Raw genomic sequence first — 21488 nt, 5'->3', positions numbered from 1 at the left:
AAGGGATGCACTTGTCAGCATGAAAGAAAGAAGCTGTGTGTGTGTGTGTGTGTGTGTGTGTGTGTGTGTGTGTGTGTGTTTGTGTGTGTGTGTTTGTGTGTGTGTGTGTGTGTGTGTAGGTGAGGTAACCTACTGAGTAATAGACATTGCAGTGCCACTGTAGCAAGGTTATATTCAACTGATATTGCACAAGCACTTACGCACACGCACACACACACACACACCTGATTGCAGACATTCAGGACCAGGGACTGGTTTTCATACTTCTTGACCTTACACGAATTCCTAGAGGAACACCGGAAGAGGATTTGTAAATACAGAATATACAGTAGCATTGGTTATTAGGACACTGAACATGTAATTGTTCGGGACATGTATCTAATAAACTGTACATTTTATTTTATTTGTTTTATTTCACCTTTATTTAACCAGGTAGGCTAGTTGAGAACAAGTTCTCATTTACAAATGCGACCTGGCCAAGATAAAGCAAAGCAGTGCGACACAAACAACAACACAGAGTTACACATGGAATAAACAAACATACAGTCTATATACAAGGTGTGCAAATGAGGTAGGATAAGGGTTGTAAGGCAATAAATAGGCCATAGCGGTGAAATAATTACAAATATAACAATTAAACACTGGCGTGATAGATGTGCAGAAGATGAGTGTGCAAATAGAGATACTGGGGTGCAAAGGAGCAAAATAAATTAAATAAATAACAGTATGGGGATGAGGTAGTTAGATGGGCTATTTACAGATGAGCTATGTACAGGTGCAGTGATGTGTGACCTGCTCTGACAGCTGGTGCTTAAAGCTAGTGAGGGAGATATGAGTCTCCAGCTTCAGTGATTTTTGCAGTTTGTTCCAGTCATTGGCAGCAGAGTTCTGGAAGGAAAGGCGGCCGAAGGAGGAATTGGCTTTGGGGGTGCCCAGTGAAATATACCTGCTGGAGTGCGTGCTACAGGTGTGTGCTGCTATGGTGACCAGTGAGCTGAGATAAGGCGGGGCTTTACCTAGCAAAGACTTATAGATGACCTGGCGCCAGTGGGTTTGGCGACAAATATGAAGCGAGTTCCAGCCAACGAGAGCATACAGGTCGCAGTGGTGGGTAGTCTATGGGCCTTTGGTGACAAAACGGATGGCACTGTGATAGACTGCATCCAATTTGCTGAGTAGAGTGCTGGAGGCTATTTTGTAAATTACATCGCCGAAGTCAAGGATCGGTAGGATAGTCAGTTTTATGAGGGTATGTTGGCAGCATGAGTGAAGGAGGCTTTGTTGCGAAATAGGAAGCTGATTCTAGATTTAATTGTGGATTGGAGATGCTTAATGTGAGTCTGGAAGGAGAGTTTACAGTCTAACCAGAGACCTAGGTATTTGTAGTTGTCCACATATAGTTGTGCACATATTCTAAGTCAGAAACGTCCAGAGTAGTGATGCTGGACAGGCAGGCAGGTGTGGGCAGCGATCGGTTGAAGAGCATGCATGTAGTTTTACTTTAATTTAAGAGCAGTTGGAGGCCACGGAAGGAGAGTTGTATGGCATTGAAGCTTGTCTGGAAGTTAGTTAGCACAGTGTCCAAAGATGGGCCAGAAGTATACAGAATGGTGTCGTCTGTGTAGAGGTGGATCAGAGAATCACCAGCAGCAAGAGCGACATCATTGATGTATACAGAGAAGAGAGTCGGCCCAAGGATTGAACCCTGTGGCATCCCCATAGAGATTGTCAGACAACAGGCCCTCCAATTTGACACACTGAACTCTGTCTGAGAAGTAGTTGGTGAACCAGGCGAGGCAGTCATTTGAGAAACCAAGGCTGTTGAGTATGCCAATAAGAATGCTGTGATTGACAGAGTCGAAAGACTTGGCCAGGTTGATGAATACAGCTGCACAGTATTGTCTCTTATCGGTGGCGGTTATGATATCGTTTAGGACCTTGAGCATGGCTGAGGTGCACCCATGACCAGCTCGGAACCCAGATTGCATAGCGGAGAAGGATCGGTGGGATTCGAAATGGTCGGTGATCTGTTTGTTAACTTGGCTTTCGAAGACCATAGAGATGATATATATAGGTCTGTAGCAGTTTGGGTCTAGAGTGTCTCCCCCTTTGAAGAGGGGATGACTGCGGCAGCTTTCCAATCTTTGAGGATCTCAGACGATACGAAAGAGAGGTTGAACAGGCTAGTAATAGGGGTTGCAACAATTTCGGTGGATAATTTTAGAAAGAGAGGGTCCAGATTGTCTACCCTGGCTGATTTGTAGGGGTCCAGATTTTGCAGCTCTTTCTGAACATCCGCTATATGGATTTGGGTGAAGGAGAAATGGGGGGACGCTTGGGCGGGCTGCTGTGGGGGGCGCAGGGCTGTTGACCGGGGTAGGGGTACCCAGGTGGAAAGCATGGCCAGCTGTAGAAAAGCTTAGATTGTAGGATGGCCGGGGTGTTAAGCTGTGAATGGAATTTATATGTTAAAATGAATGATTATAATATTACACCCTGAAACTACAGTGCCTTGCAAAAGTATTCGGCCCCCTTGAACTTTGCGACCTTTTGCCACATTTCAGGCTTCAAACATAAAGATATACAACTGTATTTTTTTGTGAAGAATCAACAACAAGTGGGACACAATCATGAAGTGGAACGACATTTATTGGATATTTCAAACTTTTTTAACAAATCAAAAACTGAAAAATTGGGCGTGCAAAATTATTCAGCCCCCTTAAGTTAATACTTTGTAGCGTCACCTTTTGCTGCGATTACAGCTGTAAGTCGCTTGGGGTATGTCTCTATCAGTTTTGCACATCGAGATACTTTTTTCCCATTCCTCCTTGCAAAACAGCTCGAGCTCAGTGAGGTTGGATGGAGAGCATTTGTGAACAGCAGTTTTCAGTTCTTTCCACAGATTCTCGATTGGATTCAGGTCTGGACTTTGACTTGGCCATTCTAACACCTGGAAATGTTTATTTTTGAACCATTCCATTGTAGATTTTGCTTTATGTTTTGGATCATTGTCTTGTTGGAAGACAAAAATCTCCGTCCCAGTCTCAGGTCTTTTGCAGACTCCATCAGGTTTTCTTCCAGAATGGTCCTGTATTTGGCTCCATCCATCTTCCCATCAATTTGAACCATCTTCCCTGTCCCTGCTGAAGAAAAGCAGGCCCAAACCATGATGCTGCCACCACCATGTTTGACAGTGGGGATGGTGTGTTCAGCTGTGTTGCTTTTACGCCAAACATAACGTTTTGCATTGTTGCCAAAAAGTTCAATTTTGGTTTCATCTGACCAGAGCACCTTCTTCCACATGTTTGGTGTGTCTCCCAGGTGGCTTGTGGCAAACTTTAAACGACACTTTTTATGGATATCTTTAAGAAATGGCTTTCTTCTTGCCACTCTTCCATAAAGGCCAGATTTGTGCAATATACGACTGATTGTTGTCCTATGGACAGAGTCTCCCACCTCAGCTGTAGATCTCTGCAGTTCATCCAGAGTGATCATGGGCCTCTTTGCTGCATCTCTGATCAGTCTTCTCCTTGTATGAGCTGAAAGTTTAGAGGGACGGCCAGGTCTTGGTAGATTTGCAGTGGTCTGATACTCCTTCCATTTCAATATTATCGCTTGCACAGTGCTTCTTGGGATGTTTAAAGCTTGGGAAATCTTTTCGTATCCAAATCGGGCTTTAAACTTCTTCACAACAGTATCTCGGACCTGCCTGGTTTGTTCCTTGTTCTTCATGATGCTCTCTGCGCTTTTAACGGACCTCTGAGACTATCACAGTGCAGGTGCATTTATACGGAGACTTGATTACACACAGGTGGATTGTATTTATCATCATTAGCCATTTAGGTCAACATTGGATCATTCAGAGATCCTCACTGAACTTCTGGAGAGAGTTTGCTGCACTGAAAGTAAAGGGGCTGAATAATTTTGCACGCCCAATTTTTCAGTTTTTGATTTGTTAAAACAGTTTGAAATATCCAATAAATGTCGTTCCACTTCATGATTGTGTCCCACTTGTTGTTGATTCTTCACAAAAAAATACAGTTTTATATCTTTATGTTTGAAGCCTGAAATGTGGCAAAAGGTCGCAAAGTTCAAGGGGGCCGAATACTTTCGCAAGGCACTGTATATAATTGTATGAAATGTATTAGAATCATCAATGAAATACATTAGAATCATCAAATTACTAATGATGTGTGTAGTCTTAGTCAATAAAATTATGATAAATGATGTGTGTAGTTTTAGTCAGAATTAGGGTAAAACTAGAGTAGTTTAATCAAATTGGGTTATGAACATTGAGAACATAATTCTCATGACATTAGCACATCTCAGTTTAGGTCACCTAACAGCACGAGCTCTGAAGATATATGGGGGGCAATAAATTCACATATGGTGTCCAGGGCACAGCTGGGGGCAGATGGTGGTCTATAGCAAGTGGCAACGGTGAGAGACTTGTTTCTGGAAAGGTGGATTTTTAAAAGTAGAAGCTCAAATTGTTTGGGCACAGACCTGGATAGTAAGACAGAACTCTGCAGGCTATCTTTGCAATAGATTGCAACTCCGCCCCCTTTGGCACTTCTATCTTGTCGGAAAATGTTATAGTTAGGGATGGAAATGACTGGGTTTTTGATGGTCTTCCTAAGCCAGGATTCAGACACGGCTAGGACATCCGGGTTGGCAGAGTGTGCTCAGGCAGTGAATAAAACAAACTTAGGTAGGAGGCTTCTAATGTTAACGTAGATGAAACCAAGGCTTTTACGGTTACAGAAGTCAACAAATGAGAGCATCTGGGGAGTGGGAGTGGAGCTATGCCCTGCAGGGCCTGGATTAACCTCTACATCATCAGAGGAACAGAGGAGGAGTAGGATAAGGGTACGGCTAAAGGCTATAAGAACTGGTCGTCTAGTACGTTCGGAACAGAGAGTAAAAGGATCAGGTTTCTGGGCATGGTAGAATATACTCAAGGTATAATGTACAGACAAAGGTATGGTAGGATGTTAATACAGTTGAGGTAAACCTTTGCATTGAGTGACGATGAGAGAGATATTGTCTCTAGAAACATCATTTAAACCAGGTGAGGTCACTGCATGTGTGGGAGGTGGAACTAAAGGGTTATCTAAGGCGTATTGAGCAGGGCTAGAGGCTCTACAGTGAAATAAGGCAATAATTACTAACCAAAACAGCAATGGACAAGGCATATTGACATTAGGGAGAGGCATGCGTAGCCGAGTGATCATAGGGGTCCAGTGAGTGCCTCAGGCGGGCCGGAGACACGTCGATTCAGGCAGCTAGCGGGCCGGGGCTAGCTGGCAGAAGGGCCTTAGAGGGACGTCGTGACGGAAGAAGTCAGTAGTAGCCCCCTCGTGCTGTAACGTCGGCAGACCAGTCTTCGTGGATCAGCAGGGATCTGTGTGGTGAAAGGGTCCAGGCCAATTGGCAAAATAGGTATAGTGGCCAAAGAATTTGTCTGATGGGCCTCTTAAGCTAACAGTCCGAAATGCTCTAGACAGTTAGCGGGGCGAGGCTAGCAGATGGTTGATACACACTATTCTCCCATTGGTCTAATCAGTATTGCACAGCACTGTCATGACGTTGCCCTCTTTGGGTACAGCATCCCCCTCTCCCTGTCTCCTACACCCAGGTTGCTGTGGTCAGAGAGAGGTCGTAAATTCCTGGAGGAGATTATATCCTCATGGCCACAGTATAGAGACGTCGAAACATCGAAACACCGAAACATCTATTCTATAAAGACATGAATGAATGTCACTCTGAACTATCCATTCGAACTCCAACAGAAACAAACTTTTCAACAGACACACCGACGACACATTGAGCGTAAATACAGTATATGTATTGATTGCAATTGTTCCCGAATGCGTGAGAGTTAATGTGCAAAGGATTAGCATTTCAATTGTTATAATTATCAACTGTGTGTTGTCTTATCTCAGTCAACCCCCACTTCCCTTTTGTACAACAAGCCGCCATGCAGGTTTAGCCCACTAGGGCACATTCCCCTATCATTTCTTGTAACCATATTAATTTTGTTTGTTTGTGTGTGCACTTCTGTGATTGTTTATTTAGTTAATAAATAAATTATTTAAGACAATTGATGTATGGATGTCATAGTGAAGACTGGGTTCGTGCAGATAACCAACAATTTACGACGTTTGGAATGAGACTAACGTGAGGTAAAACAATTAATTCTTTAATCAAGAAGACCAATTGATCAGATATTAAAATATATCTGAAAAGTTGTATTAGGAAAATTATAACTTTGTAATTTGAATATTTTCCTCGATGCCCCGACTTCCTAGTTAATTAAATTTGCCTGATTAGTTCATCACGAAATGCTAATTACAGAGAATCTTTGATAAAAACTAAAAGTCTTAATTTAATGATAGTAAAGACACGACAGCACTATGCAAAATCCTATGCAGATAGAAATCTGTTATTTAACTCTGCAAAGACTCACAAGGCAACCATTAAGGAAATAGCCTACTAGCTGATGAAGGCATGTTTTTTAAGGGGGAAGGTTCACGTGCCAACATGCAGGAGTGCATGACACTAAAAGCTCCTTCACTGAGCTCTCATCATAACAACACATGCAATAGGACTGAAAGCAAAGATGGCAGACCAACCCAGAGAGAGAGAGAATGAGTGAGGAAAGAGCAAGTACTACTTACAACAGAAAACAGAGAAACTTCACTTGTTCAGTGGTCCTGAGGCGAATGAACACAAGGTGGGAGGAGAAGCAGAGAAAAGGTGCACGATAGACAGACAGTGGCGGTTGGTTGGTAGGGTTGGCGGGAGAAGGTCGATAGGGAGTACAGCAGGAAAATGAAAGATGAGGGAGAGAGAGAAGGAGGAATGAGTAGTGATGTACTGCTCAGCATTATGAGATAGGTTTCTAGGAGTTGGTTTGGCAGCAGGCTTCTGACACAAACATTATGATGCCAGTGGCCTTGCAAATGGCAAAAATATATTTACCAACCTAATGTGAGAACCATGAAGCCAAGTTTGGTATCACATAGGCCATTGAGCAATATCGAACATGTTTACTCACTTTCTGACAGTATTGTTTTATAAAATACACATTGCCAAGTGTTTTTAAAAGACACGGAAAGACAATTGAATGCTTTCTTCTTGTTAAGACAATCCACATTCTGAAAGCAGAACTAACATGAAGAAGGCTATACTAGTGTTGGAACACTAGTGAGTGTAGTGGACTTACGTGATGATCCTGTCCTTGCTTTTCTTTGGAGTCTGACACATTCTCTTCCCCTCATCCAGGGGCCGCTCCAGCTTTGGTTTCACTGCTTCCTCTGCTGGAGGAGGAAGTGGGGTATCCCGGGAGGTTGAATTCTCGCAGCCCAGGGCTGTAGATGGCTTAAAGGGGTCCACATAGTTGTCAAAGTTGTGAGGATCAAAGCTGTAGGATCCTTTGGGCAAAACCGGGGAACTACTTATTTTGACACCACCACCCCAGAAGGGGATCAAATTAGGGTCATCCCACTGGTTGGGGTCAAATTTATAAGTGGACTTGGGAATAGGAACGTCGTCCAAACTTAAGGAGGGACCTGGCATGGAAAGTGGTTCGGAAGTCGTTTCTGAAACCGGCTCTACTACCGGGTGAGCTATTTCTGGTTCGGGTGCCGGCGTCGGGGCAGGTGCTGTTGTCATTGCTTTTGCCCTTGGTTTCTTGACGGCGAGCTTGCTGCCGGGCGTTTTACCCATCCTCCTGGGCGGTGTTTTTTTTACCTCGCCTGCCTCGTCTAACCCAAACTCTATCTCCACAGGCTTGGGCTCCTCTGATGCCTCCGACGCTGAATCTTTGACCTCCTCAACATCCATTTTAGGTGAGGAACTAGTCCCACAAAGCGGTGGAGAAGAGCTGCATACAGGTAACATCCCCAGTGTGGGCAGAGAGCTAGGTACAGGTAACGACCCCAGTGTGGGCAGGGAGCTAGGTACAGGTAGCAACCCCAGTGTGGGCAGGGAGCTAGGTACAGGTAACGACCCCAGTGTGGGCAGGGAGCTAGGTACAGGTAACGACCCCAGTGTGGGCAGGGAGCTAGGTACAGGTAGCGACCCCAGTGTGGGCAGGGAGCTAGGTACAGGTAGCAACCCCAGTGTGGGCAGGGAGCTAGGTACAGGTAACGACCCCAGTGTGGGCAGGGAGCTAGGTACAGGTAACGACCCCAGTGTGGGCAGGGAGCTAGATACAGGTAACGACCCCAGTGTGGGCAGGGAGCTAGGTACAGGTAGCGACCCCAGTGTGGGCAGGGAGCTAGGTACAGGTAACGACCCCAGTGTGGGCATGGCATCGGCTGGCGGGGAGTTCTGAATCTTGGAGCCGCCGCTGGCGAACGGATTGAAGCTGCCGTCGAATTGGTCCAGGTTGAAGTTGTATCTAGCCTTAGGGACTAGGGTGATATCACTGTCCCCATCCCTCTGTGCACTAGCCCTGGAAAAAGCTCCCTTTATCTTCAGGGAAGGGGGTGTGGTTTTAGTGGGTTTGGCCTGAGGTTCAGGGATGGTCTCTATGGGGTGTCCATTACAAAGCGTCTTAGTAATGCTAGCCTCCTTAGTTAGGCCTAAGTCTAGAGAAGTAGCCAGTGGCCTCACCTCCTCAGGTAGGCCTAAGTCTAGAGAGGTATCCAGTGGTCTATCCTCATCAGTTTGGCCTAAATCTAGAGAAGTAGCCAGTGGTCTATCCTCCTCAGGTAGGCCTAAGTCTAGTGAAGTAGCCAGTGGTCTATCCTCCTCAGGTAGACCTAAGTCTAGAGAAGCAGTGGCCTTTGCGGCTCCATTGGTCTGGGCTGATGGGCCTGCTATTGCGGGTTGAACCTCTGCAGTGTCTGTGGTGTTGGGCAGTGTTTGTGGCCCCTCCTTAGAGTCCACAGGGGCCTCCTCCTCAGGGACCAAGGGGGGCTTGGCCTGACCCATGTTCTGGTTAAATAGGAGGCTAGGAGCTGGATCTCTGGCTGGGCCAGACACTATCAGCTGTTCATCCTCCTCCTCCAGGGCATCTGGTGAAAGCAGGAGAGGGGATTTGACAAGTCGACTCAAGAACAAGTAGAAAACATAGCCACAAATGCAAAGTATTATCAAACATATTATTTGGAGTGTGCTGTAATTTCAACAAAATAGCCTTCTCAAGGCAGGTTGCTAGCTGCAGTATTTATATTAAGAAAGGTTAAGAGAAAAGCTACCAATCCCACAGTAATATACAGTTGCATGCATATATTTCCATGGTTACGCTATTCTTTAAATACCTAATATCATAACAATGCATTCATGTGACTGGAAAACTGTGATAAGGAAATATAAAAGCTATAATGGCAGGTAGACTAGTGGTTAGAGTGTTGGGCCAGTAACCGAAAGGTTGCTAGATTGAATCCCCGAGCTGACATGGTGAAAATGTATTGTTCTGCCCCTGAACAAGGCAGTTAACCCACTGTTCCTAGGCCTTCATTGTAAATAAGAATTTGTTCTTAACTGACTTGCCTAATAAATTAATAACAGATCAGACTGCGAGAGCTGTTGATTTTGCCACACTCCCTTCAGAATGTACAACTGTTTCATGATGGCTGTCATCTTCAAAGTAGTTTTCATGCAACAGTCTGTTGCTAGGAGACAGGGGTCAGCCTCTGACCTAGATTATTTATATACAGTGGAGTGGAGGAATTAATTTGCTACAGCGTTTAATGCAGCATTGATCCTCATATTCCAAATATTTAGAGCTACTGTAATCATTACTAAGCAAAGTCAAATCCACCATCGGTGTGTTTACATATATGTGTGTGTGTGTGTGTGTGTGTGTGTGTGTGTGTGTGTGTGTGTGTGTGTGTGTGTGTGTGTGTGTGTGTGTGTGTGTGTGTGTGTGTGTGTGTGTGTGTGTGTGTGTGTGTGTGTGTGTGTGTGTGTGTGTGTGTGTGTGTGGGGAGAAAAGCAAAGAGAGAGGCTGAGGAAGAGAGGTATAACAACACTGGTGAATAGTCCATTGCAGCCTTACTTACAAAGATACCCTAGTACCCAGATCTATAATAATTCTGCTTGCACGTGTATCATGTCAACTAAATTGATCAAAAACTATCTGATTAACTGTTCTAGAATCAGTTCATCAGAGTTCAGATCACTGTACCCAGGGCTTCAAGGTTATAGGTTGTATGTTTTTATTGAGATTACCAGTACAAACAATAAAAATCATAATACAAAAGGTTAGGCTATGTTTTACAGTGCATTTGGAAAGTATTCAGACCCCTTTACTTTTTCCACATTTTGTTACGTTACAGCCTTATTCTAAAATAGATGACATTGTTTTTGTCCCCTCATCAATCCACCCACAATACCCCATAATGACAAAGCAAAAACTGAAATATCACATATCACCAATATCACCATATCACAGCAGGTAAAATGTGTCTGTCCTCGGTTGCAACACTCACTACCGAGTTCCAGACTGGCTCTGAAAGCAACATCAGTACAAGAACTGTGTGCGTTTCCAAGGACAAACGCTACATACCCAAATGCATAGTGCCAACCAATGTTCCCTCCCCCGGGACTGCCACTCAGAAGAAATATCAGCCTGCACAGAGAAGCACGAGATTGAACTTCACTCAACTTTCTAGTTTTCCCCTTTACTTAAAACTATTAAAGTTTCCCTCTACTGTGGGAATTTCCAATATTAGCCACTTTCACTGCAACATACCGAAACAAAACAAACTATGCAAGACTTAGTATGCAAAACTAACTATGCAAGAGATTTTCTTGTAGGCAGAATGCACTGGAGTAGGATTCTATTACATTAAAAAGCACGACACGAAGCCCGTACTCTACAGACCAGAGGGACAAAACCAATCAGAGCTGCAGTATCCCTATATGCAAATAGACCATTGTCATATATGGATCTGTGTCATTCACTTTGAACTGGACTGTGTTTACCGCATGAGTGGTCTCGAGTAGATGCACTTGTTCTGAGATCAAAGCAAAAGCTTTAGCCACTTGTGCACATTTGCTCACATTCTTTGATAGCTCATTTTTAGTCAGCAATGGGGGAGTGGTTGCTTCCTACAAGAGTACAAAATGTCATTTCTAGCCATCTGAGTCAGGGTAAAGAGCTTTTTTCTGTCTTCAAGGGGCAGTGTTGTATTTTGAGACAGGCTTGAATAAGCTAAGTAGCTTAAACTGCAAAAACAGGTTTTTAAATGTTTTTGCAAATAAAAATAAAAAACTGAAATATCACACTCTGTACTTTGTAAGTATTCAGACCCTTTACTCAGTACTTTGTTGAAGCACCTTTGGCAGAGATTACAGCGTCACTGCACAGCTATTTTTAGTCTTTCCAGAGATGTTTGATCGGGTTCAAGTCCGGGCTCTGGCTGGGGCACTCAAGGACATTCAGAGACTTGTCCCAGAGCCACTCCTGTGTTGTCTTGGCTGTGTACTTAGGGACATTGTCCTGTTGGAAGGTGAACCTTCGCACCCAGTCTGAGGTGCTGAGCGCTCTGGAGCAGGTTTTCATTAAGGATCTCTCTGTACTTTGCGCCATTCATCTTCCCCTCAATCCTGACTAGTCTCCCAGTCCCTGCCGCTGAAAAACATCCCCACAGCATGATGCTGCCACCACCATGCTTCACCGTAGGGATGGTGCCAGGTTTCCTCCAGATGGGACACTTGCCATTCAGGCCAAAGAGTTCACTCTTGGTTTCATCAGATCAGAGAATCTTGTTTCTCATGGTCTGAGAGTCTTTAGGTGATTTTTTGCTAACTCCAAGCGGGCTGTCATGTGCCTTTTACTGAGGAGTGGCTTCTGTCTGGCCACTCTACCATAAATGCCTGATTGGTGGAGTGCTGCAGAGATGGTTGTCCTTCTGGAAGGTTTTTCCATCTCCACAGAGGAACTCTGGAGCTCTGTCAGAGTGACCATCAGCCCTTCTCCCCTGATTGCTCACTTTGCCGGGCAGCCAGCTCTAGGAAGAGTCTTAGTGGTTCTAAACTTCTTCCATTTAAGAATGATGGAGACCACTGTGTTTTTGGGGACCTTTTGAAATTAGATGTTAGGTGAGCAGGTGTCCACATACAGGACAGACAACATAGTTGGTTATTTTTGTGTACACTACTAAAGGTTTTTAAAAGTACCGCAGCTTCATGCTAGCCGGGTTCCAGATCTGTTTGTGCTTATTTGGCAATACAGCACAAACAGATCTGGAAACATTAGCAAGACAGCACAAACAGATCTGGAAACATTAGCAAGACAGCACAAACAGATCTGGAAACATTAGCAAGACAACACAAACATATCTGGAGACCATTAGCAAGACAGCACAAACAGATCTGGAAACATTAGCAAGACAACACAATAGGGCCCAGATTGATCCAAATCTATCTGATGGGGCCCATCAATATAATGGAGATATTTTAGTTCCATCACATGGGAAGTCACTCTCATGATCTTTGACCCCTCCCACTGACAATTAAAAACAAGGAGGAGCAACTGCTTTTGTTCCTGGGTGACCTCCTGAGTTCCGTAGTCAAAAGCCAATTCCCATGCAGGTCGTGGTCCCATTCTCTACCTTTTACTTATCCAATGTTAAAATAATAATATTTTATTTGGGCCACATATGCTATTCTTGTGGAGTAGCCTCCCTCAGTTTGACCTGAATGGATAAGATACGTTCTTTATTCAGCCCATGACTACTCCCTCACCACATACGTAATTGTTGCTGTGAATAAGGTACTTGTGTAGTTTAATACCAACCTTTAAGTGCTATGTAACTTTAATGGCCTTCATGAATTTCTAACAGTCAGATACATACCTAGAAAAGTACGGTAGGCAGACAAACCACATGTCTTCAATTACCTTGGCATGGTACACCTCCCTCCATTTGGCCACATGTCAGACGGAACAGAGTTAAAATAGCTCAACAGTAGGTGCAGTTTAATCTAATGTAGTAGCAGTCCTTTGAGAGCAAACGCAATCTGCAGTTTCAGTTAAGAAAACATTATTAATGGACAGTCATCAAATGGTCTGAAGCACTAAATCTACTTGATTCCACCAAACACTGTATCTTTTGTTCATGAAAAGAGCCTATTGAAAACCATGTCTGAGGGATTGTTAAAAGTTGAAGCACCATGCGCATGTGTGCACACACACACAAACAAACGGTTCCCTGCAGGAAATGGACAGACAGAATGACAAAGCTCTATTGTTGCCATGAAAACTCCAAAAGAAGCCAGCCAGCTAGCATTCTCTCCAGGTGATGGTCAGTCAATGGTTGCGTGGTTGTGGGAGTGAAATGAAAAGGATCTTGGGGTGTCATGGTAGGCCATACCATGTACTGTAGATGTTGCGAGGGACTATTTTGTGGCATAATATCCCTATAACATCCCTTCCTGTGAAGTTGCTATGTGTGGTATGTCATTATGGTATGGTTGTGGAATGCTGTCATGCTCTGTTGTTGCTGACTCATGTGCCCAAAAATAATTGCCCCTTCAGGGTTAGACAACTTTTTAAAATTGAATTGAATACTGGCATGTAAATTTTTTTGGCATGTCTTGTGCCTACTTCTATCTGTGTTGAAGGCAAGCAGCAATGATCTCACCTGCTCTGTCAGTGGTGAAGGTCTCCAGCTCTTCTGGGACTTGGAGTGGAGCGTGGACAGGGCTCTGAGCCTCTGGGGTTTCAAAGTGGCCCTCTGAGTCTGAACTGGAAGAGAGAGAGAGAGAGAGAGAGTGAGATGAGTATGGTCAGATCACTAGAATATCTGGAAAAACAAACCTATTGTGTACATAATATACTATGTGTCCTCTACATGTTGTAGTATGTGTAGTTATTTAAATGTAATGCGTTTGCATAGCTGCCATGTGCAAGACCAGTTGACTACATCTGATAAACAACTAATAGAAGCTGTGATTGGAAACAAGACTCACCACAACTCAATGCTGTGCTATAGGTATAGTAATTAAACACTGCTATAAAAATATATATTTGTATACTGATCTCTCTCCATCTCTATCACACAGCCTTGCGTGATAACACAATAAGCAGGGGAATGTTTTCCCCCCCACAAGGAACAGGGACACACAGTGTGTGCTTAATTAAGATGGCATCACTCGTTTGTATCTGTCTGTGGTGTGGGACAATAATAAAATAATAAAATACCTGAGGCGTGTGAAAATTCTCACACACACCTCACACACACACTCGTGAATTAACCAGTAAGCCTATAACACAACATTGTTTGGGAGAACCTTACAGTAGGGAAAAACAGTTTAACAGTCAAATGCATTTTTCTCACTTTCTCTGTCTCTCTGCTCATCCCCCCTTTAGAACAACACCAACTCACAAACCCCACAGGTGGAAAAGCAAAGCAGGTGTCCCTCTCCCTCCAGCTGCCTTGCGGGGCTCTCACTGTTAAAAGGCTTCAAGGCTCCAATGTAGCCAACAAACACACTCGCCTGCAGCCTTGAGATCTCTCTTCTTCCTCCTCCTCTCGCTGCCCTCCACAAGGCAGCAGTCCATCTTCCACCTTCACCTCCTGGCCCTCCACCTCCTCTCCCTCCTCTGCTCCCCGGACTGCTGTCCACGTCCACTTGGCCCATGACATGGGCGACAGCCAAGACATCCTCGACAACAAAGTTTTTGGCTTTCTCCTTTAGTCTGAGTAGAGTCAATAGACACTATCGGTTTGAATTGTGTCTGAATAGACACTATTGGTCTTCTTCTCCCCCTCTTAAAGATCTTCCACTAGTAGTAGCTCCTCTTAAAGATCTTCCACTAGTAGTAGCTCCTCTGGACTGTTTTCTTCTTCATGTTAGTGAGCACCTCCCCCTGAAGAGACGAGACACTCCCTCCACTCCGCACTTTGCTGTTGATGCTCTATTTGGGAACTTGTTTTTCATAGAATGGAAAGAGGCTTCTAGTCTTCTATCCTTCTCTCTCTCTCTCTCTCTCTCTCTCTCTCTCTCTCTCTCTCTCTCTCTCTCTCTCTCTCTCTCTCTTTCTCTCTCTTTCTTTCTTTCTGTCACGCGCCCTCTCTCTCAGCCGCTGGGGCAGTCAGAATATCACAGCAATGACCGGCTAGGCTTCCAGAGCGCTGCCTAGCTCTCACTTTCTGTCTGTCTCTCTCTCTCTCTCCCTCTCTCTCTCCCTCTTTACTTCAGGGACAGCCCATTGTGAAAGAACATAGGGAGAGAAAGGAAGCTTGCGGCTTCAAAAGAATGCTGTGTTCTCAGGACCAGTGAGTCTGGCGGCCCCTGTGGTGACAGAGTGGTAGCTCCCAGTCAAGCAGCCATTCCACACTCATGCAAAAAGCAGAGGCAAAACAAACTAGGGCTGATGAGAGGAGGAGTGAGTCTGGTGTAGCAGAGTGGTGGAGTCAGTGGAGCTCCATGTTTTACAGCACAGAGGGGTTTGGAACCGTGCACCCCCGTCCTCAGGCTGTTTAACCGTTAACTGTTTCCCACCTCCAACGACCCAACCAGGCGACGACAGATAGCCAAGCACGACTGGACCATACCGGGGAAACCTGTTCTGGCTCATAGCCCCCAGTCAATGCCTGACTCACGGACCCAATGGCCACTGTCACTCTCTGGCTCCCTGTTCCAATAGTCATTAATTCCCTTCCTTTCCTCATTTCCTTAAAAATGTTATTGTCCTTCATGAACGCTGACATGACAAGGTCTTTATTGGTTAAAGTAGAAATCTGACCGTATCTTTTCCCTCGTGCCTATCAGTTGTCACCAAGGAAAGGAGATACGGTGAGGAAGCCATTCTAGATGATTGAAACACGACCTAGCTAGCACTGATAACACTGATGTCTGCTTGAAATACCTGAAGAGCCTGGGGGAGTTAGCTGTTTGTTCACCTCCAATTATACACTACATGACCAAAAGTATGTGGACACCTGCTCGTCAAACATCTCATTCCAAAATGGGCATTAATATGGAGTTGGTTCCCCCTTTGCTATAACAGCCTCCACTCTTCTGGGAAGGCTTTCCACTAGATGTTGTAACATTGCTGGGGGGACTTGCTTCCATTCAGAGACACTGGTTCGCAGTCGGCATTCCAATTCATCCCAAAGGTGTTCGATGGGTTTGAGGTCAGGGCTCTATGCAGCCCAGTCAAGTTCTTCAACGCTGATCTCGACAGACCATTTGTGCAGGGGGGCATTGTCATACTTTAACAGGAATGGGCCTTCCCCAAACTGTTGCCACAAATTTGGAAGCAATGAATCGCCTAGAATGTCATTGTATGCTGTAGCGTTAAGATTTCCTTTCACTGGAACTAAGGGGCCTAGACGGAACCATGAAAAACAACCCCAGACCATTATTCCTCCTTCACCAATCTTCACAGTTGGCACTATGCATTGTGGCAGGTAGCGTTCTCCTGGCATCCGCCAAATCCATATTTGTTCGTCGGACTGCCAGATGGTGAAGCGTATTTCATCACTCAAGAGAACGCGTTTCCACTGCTCCAGAGTCTAATGGTGGAAAGCTTACACCACTCCAGCCGTTGCTTGGCATTGCATCTTAGGCTTGTGTGCGGCTGCTCGGCCATGGAATCCCATTTCATAAAGCTCCCGATGAACAGTTATTGTGCAGACGTTGCTTCCAGAGGCTGTTTAGAACCCGGTAGTGAGTGTTGCAACCGAGGACAGACAATTTTTACGAGCTAGCTTTAGCACTCGGTGGTTCCTCTCTGTGAGCTTGTGTGGCCTACCACGTCGTGGCTTAGCCGTTGTTGCTCCTAGACGTTTCCACTTCACAATAACAACACTTACAGTTGACCGGGGCAGCTCTAGCAGGGCATTCATTTGATGACTTGTTGGAAAGGTGGCATCTTACGACGGTGCCACATTGAAAGTCACAGAGCCCTTCAGTAAGGCCATTCTACTGCCAATGTTTGTCTGTGGAGATTGCATGGCTGTATGCTCGATTTTATGCACCTGTCAGCAACGGGTCTGGCTAAAATAGCCAAATTCACTAATTTGAAGGGGTGTCCACATACTTTTGTAGTGTATATGTTCAGGCCGACATTACCTATTCTTCGTGCTCCCTTATACACATCCGGAATGGCAGGTCTCTCTCTCTCTCTCTCTCTCGCTCTCACTCTCTCGGGGGACCTGAGCCCTAGGACCATGCCTCAGGACTACCTGGCCAGATGACTCCTTGCTGTCCACCTTGCTGCTCCAGATTCAACTGTCCTGCCTGCGGCTATGGAACCCTGACCTGCTCACCAGACGTGCTACCTGTCCCAGACCTGCTGTTTTCAACTCTCTAGAGACAGCAGGAGCGACCGTGCTTCTACACCTGCATTGTTTGGGGTTTTAGGCTGGGTTTCTGTACAGCACTTTGAGATATCAGCTGATATAAAAAGGGATTTATAAATACATTTGATTTAATCGGTATCGGTTCCATTGTGTTGGAATAAAATACTATAAGCATTTGTAGACTCTTTAAAGTGTTTGTTGTCTGAAATACTCGTCCTGACAACAGTTTCAGCACAATGACAGTGTTCCCAAAGCTTGAGCAATAGGCCTGTCAGACAAACATCTGAATGCTCACCACACATGGGTCTCCTCTCCTGCTGCCACCTGCACATGGACTACTGCAGTGAGGAATTGAGGTGAGGTGGTGTAAGAATAGTTGAGGTGGTGTAAGAATACTTCAACCCATAGAGCACAACAAGTTCAAAGTAATCCAGGGAAGATTGAGACACATGCTGAGTGAGCCAGGTTAGTACAGCGTTCAGTGACATAAGCGCTGACTGTCTGTCAGAAGAGATCTACATTATCTTCCACAACATAATGAGATTCGGTCAAATCAAATCAAATCAAAATGTATTGGTCACATACACATGGTTAGCAGATGTTAATGCGAGTGTAGCGAAATGCTTGTGGTTCTAGTTCCGACAGTACAGTAATATCTAACAAGTAATCTAACAATTCCCCAACAACTACCTAATACACACAAATCTAAAGGGATGTAAAATGGATATATGGATAAGCAATGGCCGAGCAGCATAGGCAAGGTGCAATAGATGGTATAAGGTACAATATATACATATGAGATGAGTAATGTAAGATATGTTAACATTGTTAAAGTGGCATTGTTTAAAGGGACTAGTGAGTCTCTATGTAGGCAACAGTCTCTCTGAGTAAGTGATTGCTCTTAGCAGTCTGATGGCCTTGAGATAGAAGCTGTATTTCAGTCTCTCGGTCCCAGCTTTGATGCACCTGTACTGACCTCGCCTTCTGGATGGTAGCGGGGTGAACAGGCAGTGGCTTGGGAAAGTATTTTTGGCCTTCCTGTGACATCGGGTGGTGTAGGTGTCTTGGAGGGCAGGTAGTTTGAACCCGATGTGTTGTGCAGACCGCACCACCCTCTGGAGAGCCTTGCAGTAGAGGGCGGTGCAGTTGCCGTTTTAGGTGACAAGCCAAATTTCTTCAGCCTCCTAAGGTTGAAGAGGCGCTGTTGCACCTTCTTCACCACACTGTCTGTGTGGGTAGACCATTTCAGTTTGTCTGTCATGAGTACGCCGAGGAACTTAAAACTCTCCACCTTCTCCACTACTGTCCTTTCGATGTGGATAGGGGGTAAATCCCTCTGCTGTTTACTTAAGTCCATAATCATCTCCTTTGTTTTGTTGACGTTGAGTGAGAGGTTATTTTCCTGACACCACACTCCGAGGGCCCTCACCTCCTCCCTGTAGGCTGTCTCGTCATTGTTGGTAATCAAGCCCACTCCTGTTGTGTCATCTGCAAATTTGATGATTGAGTTGGAGACGTGCATGGCCACGCAGTCATGGGTGAACAGGGAGTACATGAGGGGGCTGAGCACACACCCTTGTTGGGCCCTAGTGTTGAGGATCAACGAAGTGGAGATGTTGTTTCCTACCTTCACCACCTGGGCGCGGCCCGTTAGAAAGTCCAGGACCCAATTACACAGGGCGGGGTTCAGACCCAGGGCCTCCAGTTTAATGATGAGCTTGCAGGGTACTATGGTGTTGAGTGCTGAGCTGTAATCAATGAGCAGCATTCTTACATAGGTATTCCTCTTGTCCAGATGGGATAGGGCAGTGTGCAGTGTGATGGCGATTGCATCGTCTGTGGACCTGTTGGGGCGGTATGCAAACTGAAGTGGGTCTAGGGTGACAGGTAAGGTGATATGATCCTTGACTAGTCTCTCAAAGCACTTCATGATGACAGAAGTGAGTGCTACAGGGCGGTAGTCATTTAGTTCAGTTAGCATTCCCTTCTTGGGTACAGGAACAATGGTGGCCATCTTGAAGCATGTGGGGACAGCAGACTGGAATAGGGAGCGATTTAATATGTCCATAAACACACCAGCCAGCTGGTCTGCACATGCTCTGAGGACAATGCTAGGGATGCTGTCTGGGCCGGCAGCCTTGCAAAGGTTAGCACATTTAAATATCTTTCTCACGTTGGCCACGGAGAAGGTGAGAGGGGGGCACAGTCCTTGTTAGCGGGCCGCGACGGTGGCACTGTATTATCCTCAAAGCGGGGAAAAAAGGTGTTTAGTTTGTCTGAAAACAAGACGTCAGTGTCCGTGACGTGGCTGGTTTTCTTTCGTGATTTCCTGTAGACCCTGCCATATGCGCCTCGTCAACGGTCTGCTATAGGAACGTTGCATGAACGTTGCAACCAAACATTCCCCATGCACTTCTATCCCAACTAACCACGCCTGTCTAAAGTGTAGAACTAACTTGAGCTGTTCATCCAACCATAAAGCATAGCCTATACTTATTAAGACTACGTATAAGCATACAATTCCATTAATGAATCAGCATCAAAGTGAAAAGAATTGTGGTGTAACCGCATACACATCATACATGGCCACATTACTGCTATATTACGAAACATCAAAAACATTTCACTTGATTGAAATGCTAAGGCTGCGCTTGTTTGTTGTAGTATAACACTGGCAGCCATAAACATGAAGGAGAAGAGTAAAGCAATCGTCTGTGGGGTGCATGGGCGCCGTTCCAAACAGGACACCACCCAGTCCTGTTAGCAGTTCAACTTTAGCAACGTTCTGCTCCAATACTACTGTGCTCAGGAGGATACAGTATGAGAATGACTGATGTTTCATTATGTAACCTAAGGAGAGCTACATAGACAGGCTTCATATTTCAAACACACACTGAAAGTTATGAAGCTGAGAAAAACTAAAAACACATGCCTCTGAAAAAATCAGTTACAAAATCCGGTTCTACTTTGAACAAACAATATCTGTTCAGGCTTAATAATGAAGCTGTCGTAAAGCCTTTATGAAGCTGAAATAATAACACAGGGATGCTGGTTTAAATCCTGGGCCTGCTTGCAGTGGGAATAGTGTCTGTTCCCAGCAACCATCTACTGTTGTGCCCTTGCCTTGGCAGCAGCTAATGGGGATCCTTAATAAATACAAAATTCAAATACACCCCCAAAAAAGAAAATTGTATGGGTAAAATGGATCCGCACTGAGACAACAGTGAGTCAAACACACACAGTCAGACACTGAGACAGTCACAGACAGACACAGACACACACATATGCATACACACACACACACACACACGCACGCACGCACGCAAACACACACACACAAGCACACGTACACATGCACATACACATACACACACCACACACACAAGCACACATGCATGCACATACACACATACACACACCACACACACAAGCACTCACACACACACACACACACACACACACACACACACACACACACACACACACACACACACACACACACATACACACACACACACACACACACACACACACACACATACACAAGCACACATACACGCACATACACACACACACACCACACACACAAGCACACACACACTTTTCTGAGGGCTAGTAACGAGGACGGTAAAGGAATATGACACATCCCCTAACACATTGTCTCATCAAGGCACATGTCCTCACTGACCGGAGCAACCTCTCACTTTTCGCTGCTTTTCACAAACACCAACACTAAATCTATGTTTAGTCTTGATGCCAGTCTTACACTGAACACCCAATAACAAGGATGGCCTTATGCAGGATAGCGGGCCTGCTAACATCGTGTCTCTAGTGAGCCAAGCATGGAGGAACAATAACAAGCATTCACAAGTAGAAATCCTCTTGGCTACAGGCCCTCATGGGCTACTTCCTCTGTTCTCTTTTACCCGACAGGGTGGAGCTAAGATTGTGATGACAATGTTAGTTAAGGAGGTGAATCCCTCTGGTAGGCATGCAACACAACATACACTAGTTAGTAAATATGTAGCTACAAACAGCCATGTTAGGAGACACCCAACTCTCTCTTTCTCTGATGTCGCCAACACAAACAGGCTCACACTCTGGTCATCACTCACAAACATGCACACACACGCGCATACACACACAAGTTATGCAAGTACGCACACACACACACTTGCGTTTGTAGTGGGCTTTGTATTAGCCAGCCGCTCTGTCTGT

At 45.1% G+C, this 21488-nt stretch overlaps 1 protein-coding gene across 3 annotated transcripts in view; it reads right to left on the bottom strand.

Moving 5' to 3' along the window:
• The window catches only part of tacc1 (transforming, acidic coiled-coil containing protein 1), a 36495-nt gene that overhangs the window by 10177 nt on the left and 4830 nt on the right, over positions 1 to 21488 (bottom strand). The window contains exons 1-5 of one of the 3 annotated variants that reach the window (XM_021610234.2): positions 14458 to 15118; positions 13602 to 13705; positions 7229 to 9026; positions 6681 to 6716; positions 225 to 285 (exon numbers count right to left, since the gene is read on the bottom strand). In XM_021610234.2, coding sequence (XP_021465909.2) covers positions 225 to 285; positions 6681 to 6716; positions 7229 to 9026; positions 13602 to 13705; positions 14458 to 14624 — 2166 coding nt within the window. In that variant the 5' untranslated portion in view covers positions 14625 to 15118. Of the gene's footprint in view, positions 1 to 224; positions 286 to 6680; positions 6717 to 7228; positions 9027 to 13601; positions 13706 to 14457; positions 15119 to 21488 lie in introns of those variants that run through there. The other 2 variants (XM_021610236.2, XM_021610235.2) reach the window with 2 other exon arrangements.

The sequence above is a fragment of the Oncorhynchus mykiss genome, chromosome 7 (assembly GCF_013265735.2).
Source record: "Oncorhynchus mykiss isolate Arlee chromosome 7, USDA_OmykA_1.1, whole genome shotgun sequence".
Taxonomy (NCBI): Eukaryota; Metazoa; Chordata; class Actinopteri; order Salmoniformes; family Salmonidae; genus Oncorhynchus; species Oncorhynchus mykiss.
The sequence above is the reverse complement of the archived record's forward strand: the minus strand, read 5'-3'. Positions and strand labels throughout refer to the sequence as shown.